Genomic DNA, 19,188 nt, shown 5'->3' with positions numbered 1-19,188 from the left:
TTGTGTGGGTTTTCCATACCAAGGGGTTCTGTGACACCAGCTGGGTGTCCCACAGTTCGGTTCAGTTCTGACACCGTTTACCAAGAGTTAGCATCGGCTCCCACCAGTTATGGGCTCAGTATCATAAGACTACCTCCCACTAAAGTTGCCGATGGCAAGTGGGGAGTCCCCGGGTTACCCACAACGTCTGTCCTGCTCGGCCACAGACCAGAGGTTCCCACGACTGCCCCCTCAGGTGCAATCATTTGCCAGAACGGCTCACAGGGCACTGGAGAGCAGTGTGCTTGCTAGACGGTCGCTGCCCAGTCATGTCCAGTCCTCTGCGGCCCCCTGGACTGAGGCCCCCCAGGCTCCTGTCTATGGCACTTCCCAGGCCAGAATACTGGACTGGGTTGCCGTTCCCTTCTCCAGGGGATCTTCCCGACCCAGGGATTGCACCCATGTCTCCTGCATTGGCAGGCAGATTATTTACGCTCAGCCACCAGGGAAGCCCCTTACTAGGTCACCAGTTTATTCTAAGAGGATACAACTCAGCGACGACGGCCGATGGAGGAGGTGATGGGGAGGCGGGGGAGGGGACCCTGGGGGCAGGGGAGCGTCCGTGCTTTCTCTGGACAAGCCACGGTCCAGAACCTCCCCCTGCTCATCAACCCAGAAGCAGTCTGAACCCTGTTCTTCAGAGACGTTTGTGAAGGCTTCATTTCGGAGGCGCGCTTGATTAAATCGCTGGCTATTGATGGTGGAGCTCAGTTTTCAGCCACTCTCCCCTCCTGCAAGATTGGCTGGGGTGGTGAAGCTGAAATCCTAGCCCTCTGATCACATGTCTTGTTTCTCTGGCAACAGGGGCCCCATCCTTAGAGGGGCTTTTCCAAAGTCACCTCATTAACATAAACTCAGATGTGGTTAAAAGGGGCTGGCTTGTCATCAATAACAAAAGTCATCTTCTTGACTCAAATATGAGTTTGAGGAGCTCTGTGCCAGGAACAGGGATGAAGACCAAATATATATTTCTTATTATATGATGTCCCAGTATCTTACCCAGGTTGCTTATTAAAAGCGTAGATGCCCAGGTCCCATCTTTCCAGAATACCCTCTTCTTGAGCCCCTGGGGGTCTGAACTGCTGAACGTTTTCTAGAGGGTTCAGAGGCACAGGCAGGATTGGCAACCACAGGATGAGATAAAGTCACAAGTCTCTTCCTGCCTTTCAACCTGTGAGTCAGATGTCTGCTTTGATGTGCGTGGAATGGACTGAACCCGCAGCAGCAGCTTCGGTGAGAGGGGTGTGAAGCTGGCTGCTGAGATGCACACACTTGGAAAGCAGAGTCGTATCGTTTTTATAACGTGCAGACTGTCGAAGTTCTCGACTGATCCAGAGGCCCTGACAATGTAATGTGTCCTACGGAAATGGTTTTCTTTGTTGTCATTCAATCACTGTTGTTGTTGAGGTTATGCCTCTATTTTTTTGGACCCTATTTTTAATATGGGGCACAAGGGTGAGGAGAGTGTCGGAAGGAAGAACATGGGAACAAAACGTTGGAAATCGAGACAGTTCCCTCTCTTGTTCTCTCCCTCTCCTTTTTTCTCCCCCCTTCCTTACTTTCCTCTCCGCTCCTTTATATATATATAAAATAATATATATTATATATATGTTATATTATTATAATATAATATATATTATAATATGTTATATATAATGTATAATATATATATACACAATGTGTATATATATATACTTTATAATATATAATATACATATAATTGGCAGGTCTTCCTGGGAAGAGGAAAATGGGTAATAGAAATATAGGGAACAATCTGGGACAGTGTGTTGCATACACAGGGAAAAAAATCTCGTTTGAGTGACCCGTGGGTTGGTTGCACCAGCTTTCGTATGATGCAGCCTTGCATCGGCACCCACTGAAGAATCTGTAGCAAGTTTAAATCCTCTGAAGCCAAAACCTCCGCCTGCCTCCACTGACAATGCGCCCTCTGGAACTCACTTTGGAGTGATTATCCGTTTTAACTGGGAAGGCAGCTTATCATCCTTGTGCTGTTTTCTCCGGGTTATCATCACTTTCAGTGCAGTTTTTAAAGGGCTACAAAAGTGGGTGATTTTCTTTTTGTCCTTTGGACAAAATTCTCTGGCCATGCCTTTTGATGCATGTTTGTGTCCATCTGGTGCATGTGTGTATGTATGCACATAGAGAAACTCGGGCTCTCCTGGTGGGTCCGTGGTAAAGAGTCTGCCTGCCAAAGCAGGAGACCCAGCTTCAATCCCTGGGTTGGGAAGATCCCCTGGAGGAGGACATGGCAACCCACTCCAGGGCTCTTGCCTGAAAAATCCCATGGACAGACAGCCTGGTGAGCTACAGTCCGTGGAGTCACAAAGAGTTGGGCATGACTGAGCGACTGAACAACAGAGAAAAGTAACTGGAAAAATAGATAAATGGGACCCTGAGTGACCGTTTTCCTTCTTTTTACCTATACCTTTCCTTCCCGTTTTCTCCTGTTAAAGACATTCACTGCCACTCGGGGACATCTCCCATGAAGAGCTATTGAGAAGCAGTGCCTGAGCACACAGCCTAGGCGTTAGGGAGCGGCATCCTGAATGCAAGTCGTGGCTTTGCTCTGTGACCTTAGGCGAGTTGCTGAGCCTCTCTGGTCTCACATCTGTAAAACAGGAATCGTAATGACGGTAGGACAAAGCTTTGAAGATCGTTGGAAAGCTTAAATGAGTTGATATACCTGCAGTACTTGGAAGAGTGTCTGACATGTGGTCAACATGTGAGGAACGTTTATTTTTCTGTTTTGGATTTAATGTTAATAAAGGCCATCATTCGGGTATGAAGTTAAATGTATTAGCTCCATCTAGATAGCTCTTGCAAGTTTAAAATATAACCTTGAAACTTTTTTTTCTTGCATCCCTTGTACTTTTTCAGTGTTTTACTTATTTGTCTTCCAGACACACTGTGGGAGAGATCAATCAGGCACAACCCTTCTTTAAAACTGATTCATGAAATTGCCTTCTGTTGCCTTGTAGAGATAAATTTATCTTGCACAGTATTTTTTCTTGGTGAGGGTAAGAGACTAGAGATCTTGATATCAAACCAACATCAAGGAGTACAAGTCACGTAGATAAGGGACTTCTCGCCAAAGTTTAGCATCATACTTCATCTTCAATAACAATATCTCAGAAAATCAAAATGCCTGATTTTTATTTCCATATTATATTTCCAGCTTCAGCTGCCAATTTCAGATTCCATTTGAACGTCTTCTTTCGGGGAAAGCTGGTGACGACGCCAGAGCCACGTGCGCCGTGACTTGCTGCTTGCACCGTTTCTTGCACTTTTGGGGCAGAGGCTATGTGTTTGCTCTGCCAAAACGTGGTTGTTTAAATTCGTTTCTTCAGTTCTTCCCTCTCTTTTTCCAATACATGTTGATTAGAATTCCAAAGTCGCTAAGGAAGTACTTCCCAAAGAGCTGCGTGTCCTTCAGTAGAGTGGCTGTGTCAATTAGGGCAGATTCACACGATGGTACATCCCTGTGCAGAAGTAGGAATGAACCACATCAAGTACAAAACTATCATGCCAGAACGGGAGGCCAGACGTCCACATCCGAATCTCCAGGGCCTGCGAATATGTCACTTTGCATGTCAAAAGCAGGTTTTGTGATGTGATTAAATTAAGGATCTTGAGGTGGGGAGCTGAGCCTGGATTATTCAGGTAGACCCAGTATAACCACAGGGTCCTTTTAAGAGGGGTATTACCAAAAAAAAAAAAAAAAAAAAAAGGTGTGGGGGTGTATTACCAAATTGGTTGTAGGCAAAGAGATGTATAGTCGTCATTTTGCGGACAAAGGTCGGTCTAGTCAAAGCTATGGTTTTTCCAGTAGTCATGTATGGATGTGAGAGTTGGACTATAAAGAAAGCTGAGTGCCAAAGAATGGATGCTTTTGAACTGTGGTGTTGGAGAAGACTCTTGAGAGTCCCTGGGACTGCAAGGAGATCCAACCAGTCCATCCTAAAGGAGATGAGTCCTGGGTGTTCATTGGAAGGACTGATGCTGAAGCTGACACTCCAGTACTTTGGCACCTGATGTGAAGAGCTGACTCATTTGAAAAGACCCTGATGCTGGGAGGGATTGAAGGCAAACGGAGAAGGGGACGACAGAGGATGAGATGTTTGGATGCCACCACCGACTCGATGGACGTGAATTGGAGCAAACTCTGGAAGATGCTGAGGGACAGAGGAGCCTGGTGCGCTGCGGTTCTTGGGGTTAAAAAGTCAGACACGGCTTGGCAGCTGCACGGCAGAATCCCCACTTAGGTCCTAGCCAGGCCGAGGCCCTCTTCCTCGGTGGGGAAGGTCCTTGTTTCATTCAGAGTCACACAATCAGAAAAGAAACTGATGCTGAGCCTAAAACAGTGCAAGTTTTACCCAATGGCCAGAGAATGGAAAAGCAGGGACTTATTTCAAAAATCAACTTCTCAGCCTGACTTGGATTGGGACACCATGTATATATGGAAGGTCAAGGCAAACAGGAGGGAACTGAGTGAAGAGAGGGAGGAATATTCATGACTCACCTGAGAACAGGGGTGTGACACGCCCAGGACTGGGGCCGCCCGCCTTTTCAGGCCTTGTAGACAGTCTTTCAGCTGTTGCCATGGCAACCGTCCACTGTCAGGGCGCTGGTGGTTGTGATGTCAGATACCTGTGTTGTTTTAAGGCACAAAAACTGGTGGTAGTTTGTTACCGCAGCAACGAGAAACTAATAGGAGCGCACGGAGGCTCCCGGGCCGCCTGCCGGCTCTGTCACGCATCGTGCTAAGCCGCTTCAGTCGCGTCTGACTCTGTGTGACCCCGTGGACCACAGCCTGCCAGGCTCCTCTGCGCCTGGGATGCTCCAGCCAAGGATACTGGAGCGGGCTGCTGTGCCCTCCTCCAGGGGATCTTCCCAACCCAGGGATCAAACCTGCGTCTCTCTTGTCTCCTGCATTTGCAGGCGGCTCCTTTATCACCAGTGCCTCCTGGGAAGCCCGGCTCTGTCACTGCAGCTGTGTAACCTTGGCAAGGAACGTGTACCTTCAGAGACTCTCCTGGAAAATGGGAACGATGATAACATGACCTCTATAGAGTGGCTGGCACAGGATAAGTGTGAGGAAATAAACAAGACAGGGAAAAACCACGGCCAGAGTCCACAGTCATGAGTGTCCTTGCTCACGGGCCTCTCCCCTGCTGTATCGCCTGACCAAACTTTTCATCTGCGTATTTACACCTAAAACCTCATCAGTTTTAGGGAAATAGAAGTACCTCATTTACCTCCTTCTTTGATTTCTTTCTATCACATTTATCACAACAGTTCACCCTTTTAAGAAAGCTGTTCTCACTCCTAACGAATGGCAGAGACTAAGGCATGATTTATCTGTCATAAACCGTCATTTATCACAAATAGAAGACCGTCTCTGTCTCACCTGGATAAGAAGTTTCTAAAAACATTAGTCTTTCATTTTTGTTTGTAGTCAGTTTTATCCTAAAAAGAAAAATTGCCTAATTTTGCTTTTTTAAAAAGAAGTAAATGGAATACTTTCTGGATTGAAAATCCTGATTTGCGTAAATGATCTGCCTGCCAATAATGCTGTGCCATAAGGAGTGAGAAGAGGAGCCAGTCAGGATGGCTGGGCAAAGTGTGCTGGGAGACCCAACGCCAAAAATGGGACACCTGGTGGAGGGACAGACCTGGGACCAGCATCTCTGGTTGGGAAGGGGGCAAACAGGTCTGTGACTTGGCACTCATGGTCTTGCCCCAGTTGGCTGGCTTTTCAAATCCGTTTCCCCCACTTGGATGCAAGTTCCTGAGAACAGGACATTGCATTCGTTGTTGCAGTGACCCTAGAGTTTGGCCCAGGCTCTGAGAGGCACAGAAAGCTTGCAGACGCTGGCAGATTAATGAACCGTGACACAGCAGACCCTCCAGGAGACGAGCAGGAAAAGCAGCTGAAGGGCGAGTCCTCGATCCTCGTGGATCCTCTGCAGGCGCTAGAGCCCTGAGCAGACAGCACGTTTCGTTATGAAAAGGAGGCTGGGGGTCCCTAGTGCGGTGCGGCAGCTCGCCAGCCTTATCAGACACCAGGCACGTGTGCTAAATGTGCACGGCGGCTCCGGGCTGCCCCCACCCACACGTCCCGTCCTGGGGCCATGCGACCCAGAAGCAGGAAAGGCCACCGCGCGCCGCTGGCTTTTCTCCCTTTATTGGGAACGAAAGGAGGGTCCTCGCCGGAAGCCCGTGCCCCAAGCAGGCGTCCACTTAAACCTCACCGGCCAGCAGGACGGCACGAGACCACGCTAGTTGCAGGGGTTCTGGGAGGTCGGGGCCACTCTGGGCGAAGAGGAGGAGGCGCGGGCTGGCCCCTGGCCCGGCCTGGTGTCCGCCCACGCTGACTCCCAAGGACGCAGCTGAACCACAGAGATTGCGGGCGTTTACCCGGGCTCCAGCGCGTTTCCTGGGCGCCCGCCCTCTCTGCCCTTCCACTATCTCTCTGGATACATCTCCCTCAGCAGACAGTCTCCTTACCCTCAGCTCTGCCCCCTGCAGCCCCGCTGGACACGCCACCCACACAGACCCTGCGGCATCAGGCCGCTGCCTCAAGCGGTTACAGACAGTTCTGAAAACGGCCCGCCAGATGCCCCACCTCCGTGCCCCTCCTTGCAGCAGGCACATTCTCTGAGAAATCTCATACTTCTCAGCCTCTTAGCGCTTTTTCTCATCAGAAGTTCTCCTGGAGAATTTCTGTTTTTGTAGAAGTATCCCATCCGTTTCTTCTCATTGGCTTGAAAGTCACCTGCCTTGACTGTGAATTCTCTGTTCAAGTTCGGTGTTTACCGCCCACCCCAGAGCTGGTGTTCCTTCCTACAGGGTCTGCATTTTCAAAATTGAGATATAACTCACATACCAGATAATTCACCCTTTTCACGTGTATTATACGACGTGGTTTCTTTCTACTGTATCCATGAGGTAGTACAGCCGCCTCCACTGTCTGACTCCACGTTTCATCACAGAAATTCCATCAAACAAAGAAATGCCTCGAGCAGTAAATCCCTAGCTCTCCTCCCCAACCCCGGCAACCGCGAATGCACTTCCTGCCTCTGGATTTGCCTACCCCTGACAGTTCAGATACAGAGATCCACACCACAGGTGGCATTTTGTATTCGGGTCCTTTCACTGATCGTAACGTCTTCCAGGTTCACCTGGGTTGTAGTGTCTTTCTGATCACGGGTACCTTGGTGGGTGTGGGGTGGTAGCGCCTTGTGGTTTTGATTGCCTTTCCCTGATGACTGAGGGTATTGAGCATCTTCTGTGTGCTCATTGATCATTTGCATCTCCCACTCTGGAGAATATGTCTCCTTTTTTAAAGAATTTATCTATTTATTTGGCTGCGTTGGATCTTAACTGTGGCACAAGGGACCTTTGTTGCGTCACGTGGGACCTTGCCAAGCAGCCCACGGATCCTCTAGTTGGGGCGCTGGGGCTCCATGGCTCCGCGGTATGTGGGATCTTAGTTCCCCAACCAGGGATCGGACCCACGGCCTCTGCCTTGCCAGGTGGATTCTTCACCACTGGGCCACCGGAGAAGTCCCTGTAAAGTCTTCCTGATTTGGCTCTTTTCCCCATCCTTTTCCTCTGGGCCCCTTGTCTCATATTACTTTCTCTCTAGCTATTCTCAGTGTCCCAACTAGTAATTGCCTCTGTCTAGCAGTGTTCTGTGTGGGCTGAATTCAACCTGCTCCCACCTCCCATCTCCAGAGTTTAGCGTTCGTGTCCTGATAGCTGAGAGCATTAAGACAGTGCTGTATGATTTTCCCTGGTAAGCTTTGGTTTTTTTTTAATTTTACCATTTAAAAGGCGTTTAATATGGTATACATGATCAGCGTTCCTGCTGTTTTTCTTCCCTGCCACCCTTGGGGGTGAGAGACATGTATCATATTGCTGTCAAAAATGTGAATCTCTGGAGCCTCTTTTCGGGAATTAATCTGGCAGTGTCTATTTTTAAAAATTAAATGCATGTTAATTCGAGTGCAGTGATTCTACATCTGTAACTCTATTCTATACAGATAAAGCACTAGCTTAGGACTTTTGATCATAGAAGTTTTCCCCAGCATTGTTTGTAATGAACATGGAAAAAAAGTTATTTGGAAACTATCAAAATGTTCACTGATCAGCCAATGACATAAACGTCCTTTGGTATATTCATATTAAGGAACATTTTGCAGCTATTTTGAAAAGATAAGGTAGATTTGGGATATATTGACTGAGGAAGGGGAGAACTGAGGTTATCTCAGTCCATTTGGGCTGCTTAGACTTGGAGGCTTAAAAAATAACCGTTTACTTCTCCTGGTTCTAGAGGCTGAGAAGTCCCAGCTCAAGGTGCCAGCAGATTCCCTGCCTGGGGAGGGACAAGGTCCTGGGTCACAGTCAGTCATCTCTTCACTGTATCCTCACATGGTGGAGGCGGGAAGAGAGCTCTCTAGGACCTCCTTTACAAGGGCACTAATTCCACTGATGCGGGCTCCATCCTCATAACCTAATCGCCTCCCAAAAGCTCCACCTCCTAGTACCATCACAGTGGAAGTTAGGATTTCAGCATATGAACTTTGGGGGACACAAACATTCAATCCATAACAATGATACATAAACGCAATCAAAAATCATATCTAATATAATTCTATATTTGTAAAAACCAACAAGGACAAATACAGCCTCCAAGTACTTGTATCTGGGATGCTTGTATGTATTTGTCTGAGCGTGAACAAAGTCTGATAAGCTACACCAGGCTGCAAAGATTCGTTATACTGCAATGAAGGTGAGGGACAGAGACAGGGAAAGGGAAGCATTGAGAGATTAATCACATGGGAGGTAAGCACATGTTAAATGTGTGTTACTAGCAAATTGAGAAAAAAATAAAACATCTGTCTTTGAGTGACAGTATTTGCTCATGTTGGAGCAAAGACTGGTTCTGCTTTTAGGTAATCTTTGCATGTTCCAGACTTTTATAAGCGTATGACTGACAGGAGATGCATGCAAGTGGGGGAGGGGGCTTCCCTGGCGGCACGGTGGTGACGAATCCGCCTGCCGGTGCAGGAGACACGCGTTTGGTCCGTGATCCAGGAGTATCCCACATGCCTCGGGACAACGAAGCCTGTGCACCGCAACTGCTGAGCCTGGGCTCTGGGGCCTGGGCTCTGCAACAAGAGAAGCTCGTGGGCTGCAACTAGGGAGTCATCCCCGCTCAGCACAACTGCAGAGAAGCCTGCAGAGCAATGGAGACCCAACACAGCCAGAAATAAATAAAAATAAACAAAAGAAGAGAGGGAGGGGAAATGCTGAGAGTCTCTGGTGCAGTCTGGCCCCCACAGTCACTAACAGTGATGGCTGACTTCAGAGGATGCTTTCAAGAGAGCGTGTAGGGTAAGTCACCTTTTGCCCACATAATGTTTGAGTCCAGCATTTTCAGCATCAAATGTTCAGACATGTCGTATCCAACTGACAGTTGAGAATTCTCCCCGCCTGCCCCCCAAACCCATTCCTTTCTTTTACTTTTGCTAGACTCTCTTGGAGAGGACATCCTGCCCTGTTAATATGGAGATGGAGAGCATGAAATCTGATCATTCGGTGAAGGTTTCAAATCTAACATCTTCCTTCAAGCCACAAGCAGCTGACCCGTGAATCCTCATTTCAAGATCTTTAAAACAACAAACGCATTTACACAACACATAAAGCCACGGTTGTTTGAAGTGTCATTTGACTCCCGCAGCCTGACCGCAGAGGGGTCATTTTTGCAAAACGGAGGTCTTCACCGTCTGCCCCAGGGCCTGTGGTAATCCTTTGATATTCAACTGGAGTTCTCTTTTGAAGAACTTACTGTGTCATCATCTACGTTTCCTTCTCCTTTGTGAGCTATTTTAACTCCCTCGGGTCCTCATCCGACAGTAACCCTGTGTGTGATCTTTACACGGCCCTGTGAAGTCCGCAATCGTTTGCAGTTTCCCTCTGCGATTAGCACGCGCTGTGTTCCCTCTCGGCTTCTCTCCTGACTGGTCACTGTGGAGACGCATATGACGGTGTGTGAGCGGGAGGCCTAAGTGGACACTCCGTTCATGAATAAAATTACGACGACAGCTTCCAGTTTGCTCTTTAACCTTCAGCACTGGAAATGTTTGGATACTGAGTTCTTAAGAGAAAAGAATTCTAGGGACTTCTCTGGTGGCCCAGTGGTGAAGAATTCGGGCTCCCAATGCAGGGGCCCTGGGGTTCAACCCCTGGTCAGGGAACTAGACCCCACATGCCCCAAATAAGAGCTGGTGCAGCCAAATGTTTTTTTTTAAAGTGACTTTATTCTCAGAGCTGCAGTTTCTACGCCTGTAAAATGGGAGGGACCATGATACCTGGCATGCGTTTGCTGTAATACAGAAACAAAACATTTCTTGTTACATTCAGCGTTCACTTTACCACCTGACATGCAGGAAGCATTCAATGAATATCAGCTATTGTGTTCACAGTTGTATCAAGTGAAGATTGTAGCTTTGGCTCATGAAAAAAGCAAATAAAAGGTAGCCCTTACTCAGAAATTCTGAATAGCAGCATATGAACTGTGTATGTGTGTGTGTTTTAAATAGGTAACAGATCGCTGATGAAGCAGTTTGTCTTGACTAAGAATACTTGGGGCTTGGAAAAAGCATCCTTGAACCTTCCACGGCCCAGGTTCTCAGATTTCTGAAGATCAGTGAATTCGTATCATCGCCCTTTAAATTGCACTTACTTGTTTTTGGCTGTGCGGGGTCTTTGCTGCTGCGGAGCGGCGTTTCTCTGGCTGCAGCCCGCGGGGTCTGCCGTCCAGCTTGGGCGCATGCGCTTCTCAGCGCAGCCGGGGCCGGGGGCGGGGGTGGGGGGCGCTCGGCCCGGGCTTCAGGAGCCGCGGGCCTCGGGCTCAGCAGTCGTGACACACCGGGCTTCGCTGCCGCTCAGCATGTGGGGTCTTCCTGGATCAGGGACCGAACTCAGCTTCCTGCACCGACAGGCGGATTCCTCACCGCTGAGCCAACAGGGAAGCACATATCGTTACTATTTCAAAGTCTGTCCAGACCCCCCAAGTGTATAGGTTAACTCATTGGAATGACTCCTTTCCTTAGGCTTCTGTTTAGGAAATGCATAGTAATTATACCATATAAATGTAGCCAAAAAAATAGTATTTATTAAATATCCACCTATGTTAAGTACCTTGTAGGAAGCATGTTGCTTAGTCCTCCCAATTACCTTTTGAAGAAGACAATTATTTTCCTGTCCATTTTTTTTTTAAAGAAAATTGAGTAAACATGATATAAAGGAACTTGTCCAGGCCACATATTTCATTTTTAGAGTTAAACCCACGTTCCTCTGATCCACAATCTAAGTACTTTTCAGCGACACCAGGGTGTCATGGGAATAAGTTCTCCATCATGTGTTTAGATAAAATGACTTTCTTAAGTAAGACACACACAGACACACAGACACTCACACACACACACACACACACACACACTACAAAATGTCTTTTCTGCACTAAGGAGATCAAAATTTTCAACTCTCCTAAATAGTTGGGAGCTTCCATTTGCATTCTTACTTGATTTCTTTTTATTTTCCTTAAACTCTTACACATTTTTTACAGGGGAAGTAAAATCTCTTTGGTATGTCATCTGTCTGCTTTGTGAGAAAACCTTTTATTGAAACCAGATTCCAGATGGACTTCTCCCAAGGTTTTCGTAGGAATGAAAAGCTTAGTTCTGGTCACCCAGAAGGAACTTTTTATCCTTCCCATAATAATGTGAGGAAGGCATGGAGGTTATCCCCATCTTTGCAAGACTATAAAACCTGGAACTCCAGTGGGTTTTCTTCCCAGTCATTCACAAAGACTGTGCATGTGTAAGTTAATGTTTCGTAATATAATTCATTTGCTTTTTATGCTTATCCAAGGTCTCAAGTGACTGTAATATCTTTCCCCATGTGAATTTTTTTCCTTCATTTTTACTGAGAAAGCAAAGTGTTGGTGAGGTTTTTTGTTTGTTTCTATACAGCTCCTTACAAACCACTTTCCTGCATTTCATTTTCTTTCCTCCCCTTCATCCCATATTAAATGCCTCCTGGATATATTTGAAGAGCCTGGAGACAACGTCTCAAGGAGAAGATTGATTGCTATTAATTAACAAGTGAAATAGGTACTGACTAAGTCGCTGAAATTCTCTCCAAGTCACAGAGTATGTACTTAATTTAAAACTGGAATGAGTGGAAAAACAAAAAAACAAAGATGTACTGGCTGTGGAATGGTAAACCAGCTTCAAGGACAGCTGGATCCAGCTGTCCAAACGCACCCATGAACCTCTTGGGGCTTTCATCTGTGTTGATTCTCAGGCAAGCACTCTCGAATGTGATAGCCAAGGCCACCAGTTCCAGACCTACCCCCTTACTGGCTTGCCTACTCAAGCACAAAGATCACCATTCTGTTCTAGTAGGTTCAGCAAAAATCACAAGATTTATTTTTATTAGTCCAGCTTAGGTCATGTGCCCTCCTGAGAGGTGAGCATTTTAGCAAGAGAAGTAGAAACTCCAAGTGATGGAACTGGATATGTGCTCACCCACGTTTGGGGAGCGGGCAGAGCTCCGTAGTTATGCGTTGTCCTATCTAAGAAGTCCTAAGTCTCACAAGTTATCCAAACACCTAACCCATCCTCTGATACAGTGCTTATGGCTGGCATCTGCTGTAACTCTTGGTGCATTGAAGTTTACTCTAGGTACTTTGTGTAAGGAATGGATCCTTTATCAAAGCAATGCATTGGCACTTTTTTAAAGTCTGTCTATGTGAAGATTTTTTTTCAAACTTTTTTTCAAACTTTTCAAACTTTCTCTGACCAAAATGCTCTTACTTATCACTAGCTAAGAGAGCAAGGAAGAGAGGCAGAAAGCTCAAGAGAGCTCAGCTGATGATCTTGGCATTTGAAAAGCCCTCCCTTGTTTTGAGTCTTCGGCTCCCCTTTCTCGTGAGCTGGTTCCTTTTCTCCCTGCGTGGGGCGGCCCCACAAGTCATTCACATTCACTCTGACACTTTGACTGCTTGATGTGCCTACTTGGCATCCTGACACGTCCATCCGTCACTTCCTCATTCCCCCGTTCTCCCTCCCTCTTCTCTTCTGAGTACAATATTTACCACAATTAGGAATTCCAGGGCCATAGAGAAATGATAACCATGGGCTAGAAGATACACCCAGTGCTCATGCAGGGTGATTTCCCTGAGGTCTGAGTTTACGATGGGCCCCTGGTGCTCGTCAATGGTCTTCTGTGCCGTCTCTTCTCTGCGCCTCAAAACTTGACGAGGAGGCCGCCATCGGCCCAGGAGTGCGGGGTGCAGGCTGTCTGTGTCTCTCCGTCTGCGTTACTGTTTGTTCTTGACTTCAGACGCAGTGAGACACTAGAGCTTGGCAAAAATAATTGCTAATGGATGTATGTATCTCTCACTACTTACGAGCGATCTGTGACCTAAAGAAACCTCAGTTCTCTTCTTTTAAGACAATAATTTACTTATTTGGCTGCTCCGGGTCTTAGTTGCAATATGTGGGATCTTCGATCTTTGTTGGGGCATTGTGTAGTTACGACGCATGCGAATCCCTTCACTGTGGTGTCTGGTTCCCTGACCAGGGATGGAGCCCGCCCCCCTGCAGTGGGAACATGCAGTCTTAGCCACTGGACCACCATGGAAGGCCCTAGCTAGCATCTCTTCTTTCCCTTTCTATTTTCCTACAGATATTAAGACGCAGTTGACTCCAAACTACACAGTCACAGTTATCTGTCAATTATTAATCAGCTACTATGGAAAGGCAGGGTTCCTGATTCTTTGTATGTTTTATTCTTGAAACATCACAACTCTACCAGGGAGCTTCTGTTTCCCCATTTTACATATAAAGAAATTCAGAGATTTGCAGTGACTTGCCCAAGGTCACACAGCTTGTGGGTAGAGGATCTTGATCTTTTAAAAGAGATTGATTGATTTTGGCTGCCCTGGGTCTTTGCCACTGCACACTCATGCTTTCTCTGGTTGTGGCAGGCAGGGGCCGCTCCCTCGGAGTGGGGCTCAGACTCGCTGCCGTGGCCCTTCTTGTTGCAGAACACGGGCTCTAGGGCGCACGGGCCTCAGTGGCTGCAGCCTGGGGGTTGCCTTGCGGCCTGTGGGATCTTCCCAGGTCAGGGGTCGAACCTGCGTCCCCTGCACTGGTCAACCACTGGACCGCCAGGGCAGCCCGAGAGTCTTGACCTTCACCTGTGATATCCAGTTTGTAGTGTATCTTCCTCCTAAATAGCGCACTGCTTTATAAAAGCGACCCAGAACGTGAGGCGGTTCCATTTGGTCTGTGCAGAGTTCAGAGCAGAAGCGGGTGGATTCTGGAAGCAGAGCCCCTCCCTGGAGGAGGCAGAACCCGTATCCAGTCTTGTGGCCGGGGTATAGCCCACCTGCTTGTGTAGATGCCTGCACCTCCAAAGGTCAGAACGGAAGCGTCTGAGCAGTCCTTTTTAAAATCTGCTGTGTTCTCGGCAGTCACGCTAACGCGGGTGAGATGCAGAGAGCGTGACCTCTGCAGTCAGACCTCGGCCTGTAAGCAGCCTGCTTGCTGGGCGGCCGGGAGAGGACGCCCAGGTCCTTGGCCGTCACTTTTCTCCCTCAGCAGTAACGATGATAACTGATGTTGGTGACATTTATTGAGCACTTGCTATATTCCAGGCACCACTTGACGTGCTTTGAGAATATTAACCCACGGAATCTCCGTAACAAAATGATGGGGTACGTTCTACTGTTTTCCTCATTTTACCAGGAAACGGAGGCACGGAAAAGCTCACTAACTCAGAGTCAAATGGACAGTCCAGCTTTGTGCTTCTCAAATGTGCCTTTGGCAACACCCAGAGACATTTCCGGTGTCCCTACTCGGGGTGCTCCGGGCGTCCCGTGGGGTGCTGCCCAGCACCCTGCGGGGCACGAGGTGGACCCGGCAAAGAGTTCTCCCGACCCAGACAGGAGGCTGAGGCCAGAGATTTTTCTCCTAAGCCCGTGACGGCCGGCCTGCCTCCCAGGTGACATCGTGATGACCTGCCTCTCCCAGGATCCCGTGGAGGTAAAAGCAGACGGTCAGCGTCCCCCACACGGCCCCTGGCGGGTCCTTTCCTCCTGGCTTCCTCCGCTCGCCTGGGTCGGAAGATGCCAGGACAGCTGACCTCTGCCCCGCGGAGGGGCCAGGGCCTGGCGGGGCCCGGCCTGTCTCCCCGCCTCTGTGTGTGAAAGGCGGGGAGTCCGTCCGCGCCCCTCGCTGTCCTCGCTGGGGTGAATGACCGCTGTTCATGTTTTGCTTTCACAGTCGATCTGGGAGCCGGCGTCCGGGAGGATACTGTGGCCGCTTCTTCCCCCGAGACAATGGAGACCGGCGCGGCTGCGGAGGCCAACGGCGAGAGTCTTGGGAAGGAGGCCAAACCCCGGGCACCAGCTGCTAAATCTCGTTTTTTCTTGACACTCTCTCGGCCTGTACCAGGGCGTACCGGAGACCAAGCCACGGATTCATCCAGCGGGTCCGTGCGGCTTGATGTCAGCTCCGATAAAGCTCCAGGAAACAAAGGCCCGAGTGAGCCCATGGCGCTTCCGTTGGCAGCTGCACCCGGGCCCGGCCCGGATAAAACCCCGGGGCAGACCCCGGCCCAGGCGGAGGGCCTCCCTGCCAGCCCTGGGCCGGAGCAGCCTCCGTCTGCGGCCGGGGCAGCAGCCCCCACCAAGCCCAAGGACGCCGGCTTCTTGGACAAACTCTTCAAGCTGGACAAGGGACGGGACAAAGCCCCCGTGGACCTCCCCCAGGAGGCTGAGAGCACGGAGCGCCCTCGCCCCGCCGCCGAGGTCCCTGGGTTACCCACGCAGGCCGAGGATGGCCCTGCAGAGACGGTGAGACATCCGCCTTGCTCTTAGTGCACGCTCGGGGGGTGGGGTGCCCGGGGGTGCTTGCGGGCCGGGATGATCGCGCGCGTCTTGCTCTGCCATCACTGAGGGGTCCTGACAAGGTGACAGGCCGTAGGTCCCTCTCGAACAGGCAGCACATTGTGGCCGGTGCCTGCCCGTGTTTCTGTGGCAGAAACATCTGTTGCAAGAACAATAACAGCTCTGGCATCTGTTTTATGTAACAGAAAAGAGGAGGTGACTAACATGCGGATGAATCCGTCCCTCCATTTATCAAAGGCAGAGCTGGACAGGTCGCATTTATGATCCATGGAGTCTGGAGGAAAGGCATTAGCAGAATAAAGACGGTTCCTAACAGACTGCAATACCCACCCGTCTCAGTAGCTGGTTTCATATACAGTGTGTTTATGGGCTTTTTTGGCAATGCATTGCATTTCTTACTTTTAATAGCCTGGGCTAATCTTTAACTATCTTCTGCACTAAAGTGTGCGTAAAGGGCTTTTACAACTCTGGGCCAACTCTTTTGTGTACAAATTATTTTCCAACACACTGGGGTAGTCCCTTTGTAAAAACAAGAATTTTTTTTTTCTTTTAAGAGGCATCCGAATTAGTCCTTTTCTTTCCTGTGCAAAGAAAGGCAAGTTCTTTTGATCTTAAAAAAAGAGCATTTACTTTTAACTTTGAGAGTTTGTTTGTATTGGGGACCCAGAAAAGAACTCTTTGAGTGAAGAAGGAAATAAAAGTAGATACGTTGTATTTTAAGACCCTTATTCCTCTAGCTAATGGATTTTTAAACAACAGTATTTTTCAAAATTTGGGAGTCAAGAATCTCTAGTTGAGATTAGAGCCAGGAAAAAATTAGGTGGGCTGATTATTATTACGTGGTTGTCAATATAATTGTCTTAATGACAGCTAGCATCCCTGCCAAGCTGCTAACAGTAACGCTGACTGTCATTTATTTAGCATTTACAATGTGCCAGGCGCTGTCCAGATGTTATTTTTCTTCAGAAAAATAAGTATCGCATTAATCTGACACCACCAGGTGGTGTCAAGAATTATATTGTAAATACTAGACAATAGCTGAAAATCCTGGACAGAGCTGGGGAAAGAAAATAAGGTTCGTATGTTAGGCTCATGCTATCAGCATCCATGTCCTTTCTGTAAATTTTTATTCCAAGAGCTGCTTTTTCAATTTTCTTCCAAAAGTTAGAAAAATTGCCCTTTAAATGCCCCCTTCCCCAAATGCAACAGTTCAGGAGCCTACTGAATAAACTATCTGTTTAATTCAAAGTGAGTCTTTCAGATGTATGCTGGCATCAAATCTTTGCCCTTTCCTGATGGCTCAGACGGTAAAAGAATCTGCCTGCAGTGCAGGAGACTCAGGTTCAGTCCCTGGGTGGGGAAGGTCCCCTGGAGGAGGGCATGGCACCCCACTCCAGTACTCCTGCCTGGAGAAGCCCGTGGACAGAGGAGGCTGGCAGGCTACAGTCCAAAGGGTCAACAGAGTCGGATATGACAGAAGCAACTTAGCGTGCACGCCCACATCAGATCTTTACCGAGTGCGACGCTGCCAGACACAGGCGAGGCGCGACCACAGCGGTGGGCAGGAGAAGGTCGCTGGCCTCAGGGGGTTTGCCGTCTAGTGAGGGAAGAGGTACAAAAAACTCACCGTTATGATGCAAGCACTCAGGGCTCTAGCGGGGGCCTGGGAGGGGCCACGTGTGGGAGAAGTTGTCCAGACTCGAGGAGAATCAGTCTAGTTGGCCCAGGGAGGCGTCTGTCAAATGTTTGCACCTGGAGCCCAGAGTCCTTGTCTTGGATCAAGGACATCAGTATTCATGAATATTTGAAAAACTACCTACTGTTTTACTTTGAGCAGGGGTCTCTTGTGGCCGTCCCGTTAATGGTCATGGGCTCCCCAGGCCGCTCTGAGTTTTGCGTGGTCATGTTTCATTTCCATGGGCATCCAAAGCCAGCCCATTGCCCAAGGTGGGAAAAGACTGCGTCATCTATGGAAAGAGAATGAAGGACTGAGTATTCCATCTCTGAATAGAAAAATCCCCAAAGTAGTCAAGTAAACCAGTTCCGTCTCTGATAACCGACCCTTGAACATCTTTAACCATAAAAACTTAAGGCAGTCAATCCATTCCTATCCTAAAAAATGGGCAGCAAAGTTTAAGAATTGTGCTTTATCAACTCTATTTTTTTTTAATTGCACGCTCTTTGGGACAGCACCTCAGTTGGAATGAAATGAGTTCCAAAATCAAATTTGATTCAGGAGATGGGGTCTGTGTTGGCAACATGGCAGGTATTTAATATACCAAGGCCCGTGGGTGATATTTTGAAGTTACAGTAACCTCTCAGAAGATCTAAAAATGGTCACTTATCGTTCTTTTGGAATTAAGTGCATTGGTTTCCTTAGACTCACCCACGAAATTTGCATCTGTGTTTGTTACACAGCAAATTTCCATTTTTGGTTAGTTGTGTCATTGGAATTTGAAATATGGAGGGCTCACTCTGCCTGTCTGCCTGCGTGCATGCTCAGTCATGTCCAACTTTGCGACCCCATGGGCTGTAGCCCCCAGGCTGCTCTGTCCATGGGATTTCCCAGGCAAGAGTACTGGAGTGGGTTGCCATTCCCTCCTCCAGGAGATCTTCCCAACTCAGGGATCAAACCTGCACTGGCCTATGGAAAAGTTATGAAATAGACGCTGATGTCTCTGCTAGTCTGTAAACTTGTGGATATTCAGATACATATATTTGCAAAGATTTTAAACAACAACAGAACAGCCTTCTGATTGTTAAAAGTTCTGACCTGCTCCCTGGCCATACAGCCTGTATTTAGGAGGAAAAATCAATTGTCTTGGAAGTGGAATGAAAGAGGACGGCCCACAGAAAGTAACAGAAATAAAACTTCTCAATCAATGGCTTTCTTGGTGGGAAGAGCGCATTATGCATCCGTGGCCATCAATGTATTGATTCAGAATTCTGAGGGTAAATTATGCCCTGGGCTCAGCTGTCCCTCCCCGCCCACCACACAAACCCTTCCCCCCAGTTTCACTGCTGTGTTCCTTGCTGGATTGGAATTCTAACCGCAAACCCACAGAGCTGTGAACTGGGAAAAAGATACCACCATTTCATTCTAGGGGAAACACACAAATCTTCTGTGTTTTCAGAATGAC

At 48.2% G+C, this 19,188-nt stretch overlaps 1 protein-coding gene across 3 annotated transcripts in view; it reads left to right on the top strand.

Moving 5' to 3' along the window:
* Positions 1–19,188, top strand: part of BCAS1 (brain enriched myelin associated protein 1) — a 98,621-nt gene that overhangs the window by 16,436 nt on the left and 62,997 nt on the right. For all 3 annotated transcript variants that reach the window (XM_061127535.1, XM_061127537.1, XM_061127534.1), the window contains one exon: positions 15,423–15,994. In XM_061127535.1, coding sequence (XP_060983518.1) covers positions 15,423–15,994 — 572 coding nt within the window. The remainder of the gene's footprint in view (positions 1–15,422; positions 15,995–19,188) is intronic.

The sequence above is a fragment of the Dama dama genome, chromosome 23 (genome assembly GCF_033118175.1).
Source record: "Dama dama isolate Ldn47 chromosome 23, ASM3311817v1, whole genome shotgun sequence".
Taxonomy (NCBI): domain Eukaryota; kingdom Metazoa; phylum Chordata; class Mammalia; order Artiodactyla; family Cervidae; genus Dama; species Dama dama.
Note: the sequence above shows the minus strand (reverse complement) of the source record. Positions and strands in the feature narration are given on the sequence as shown.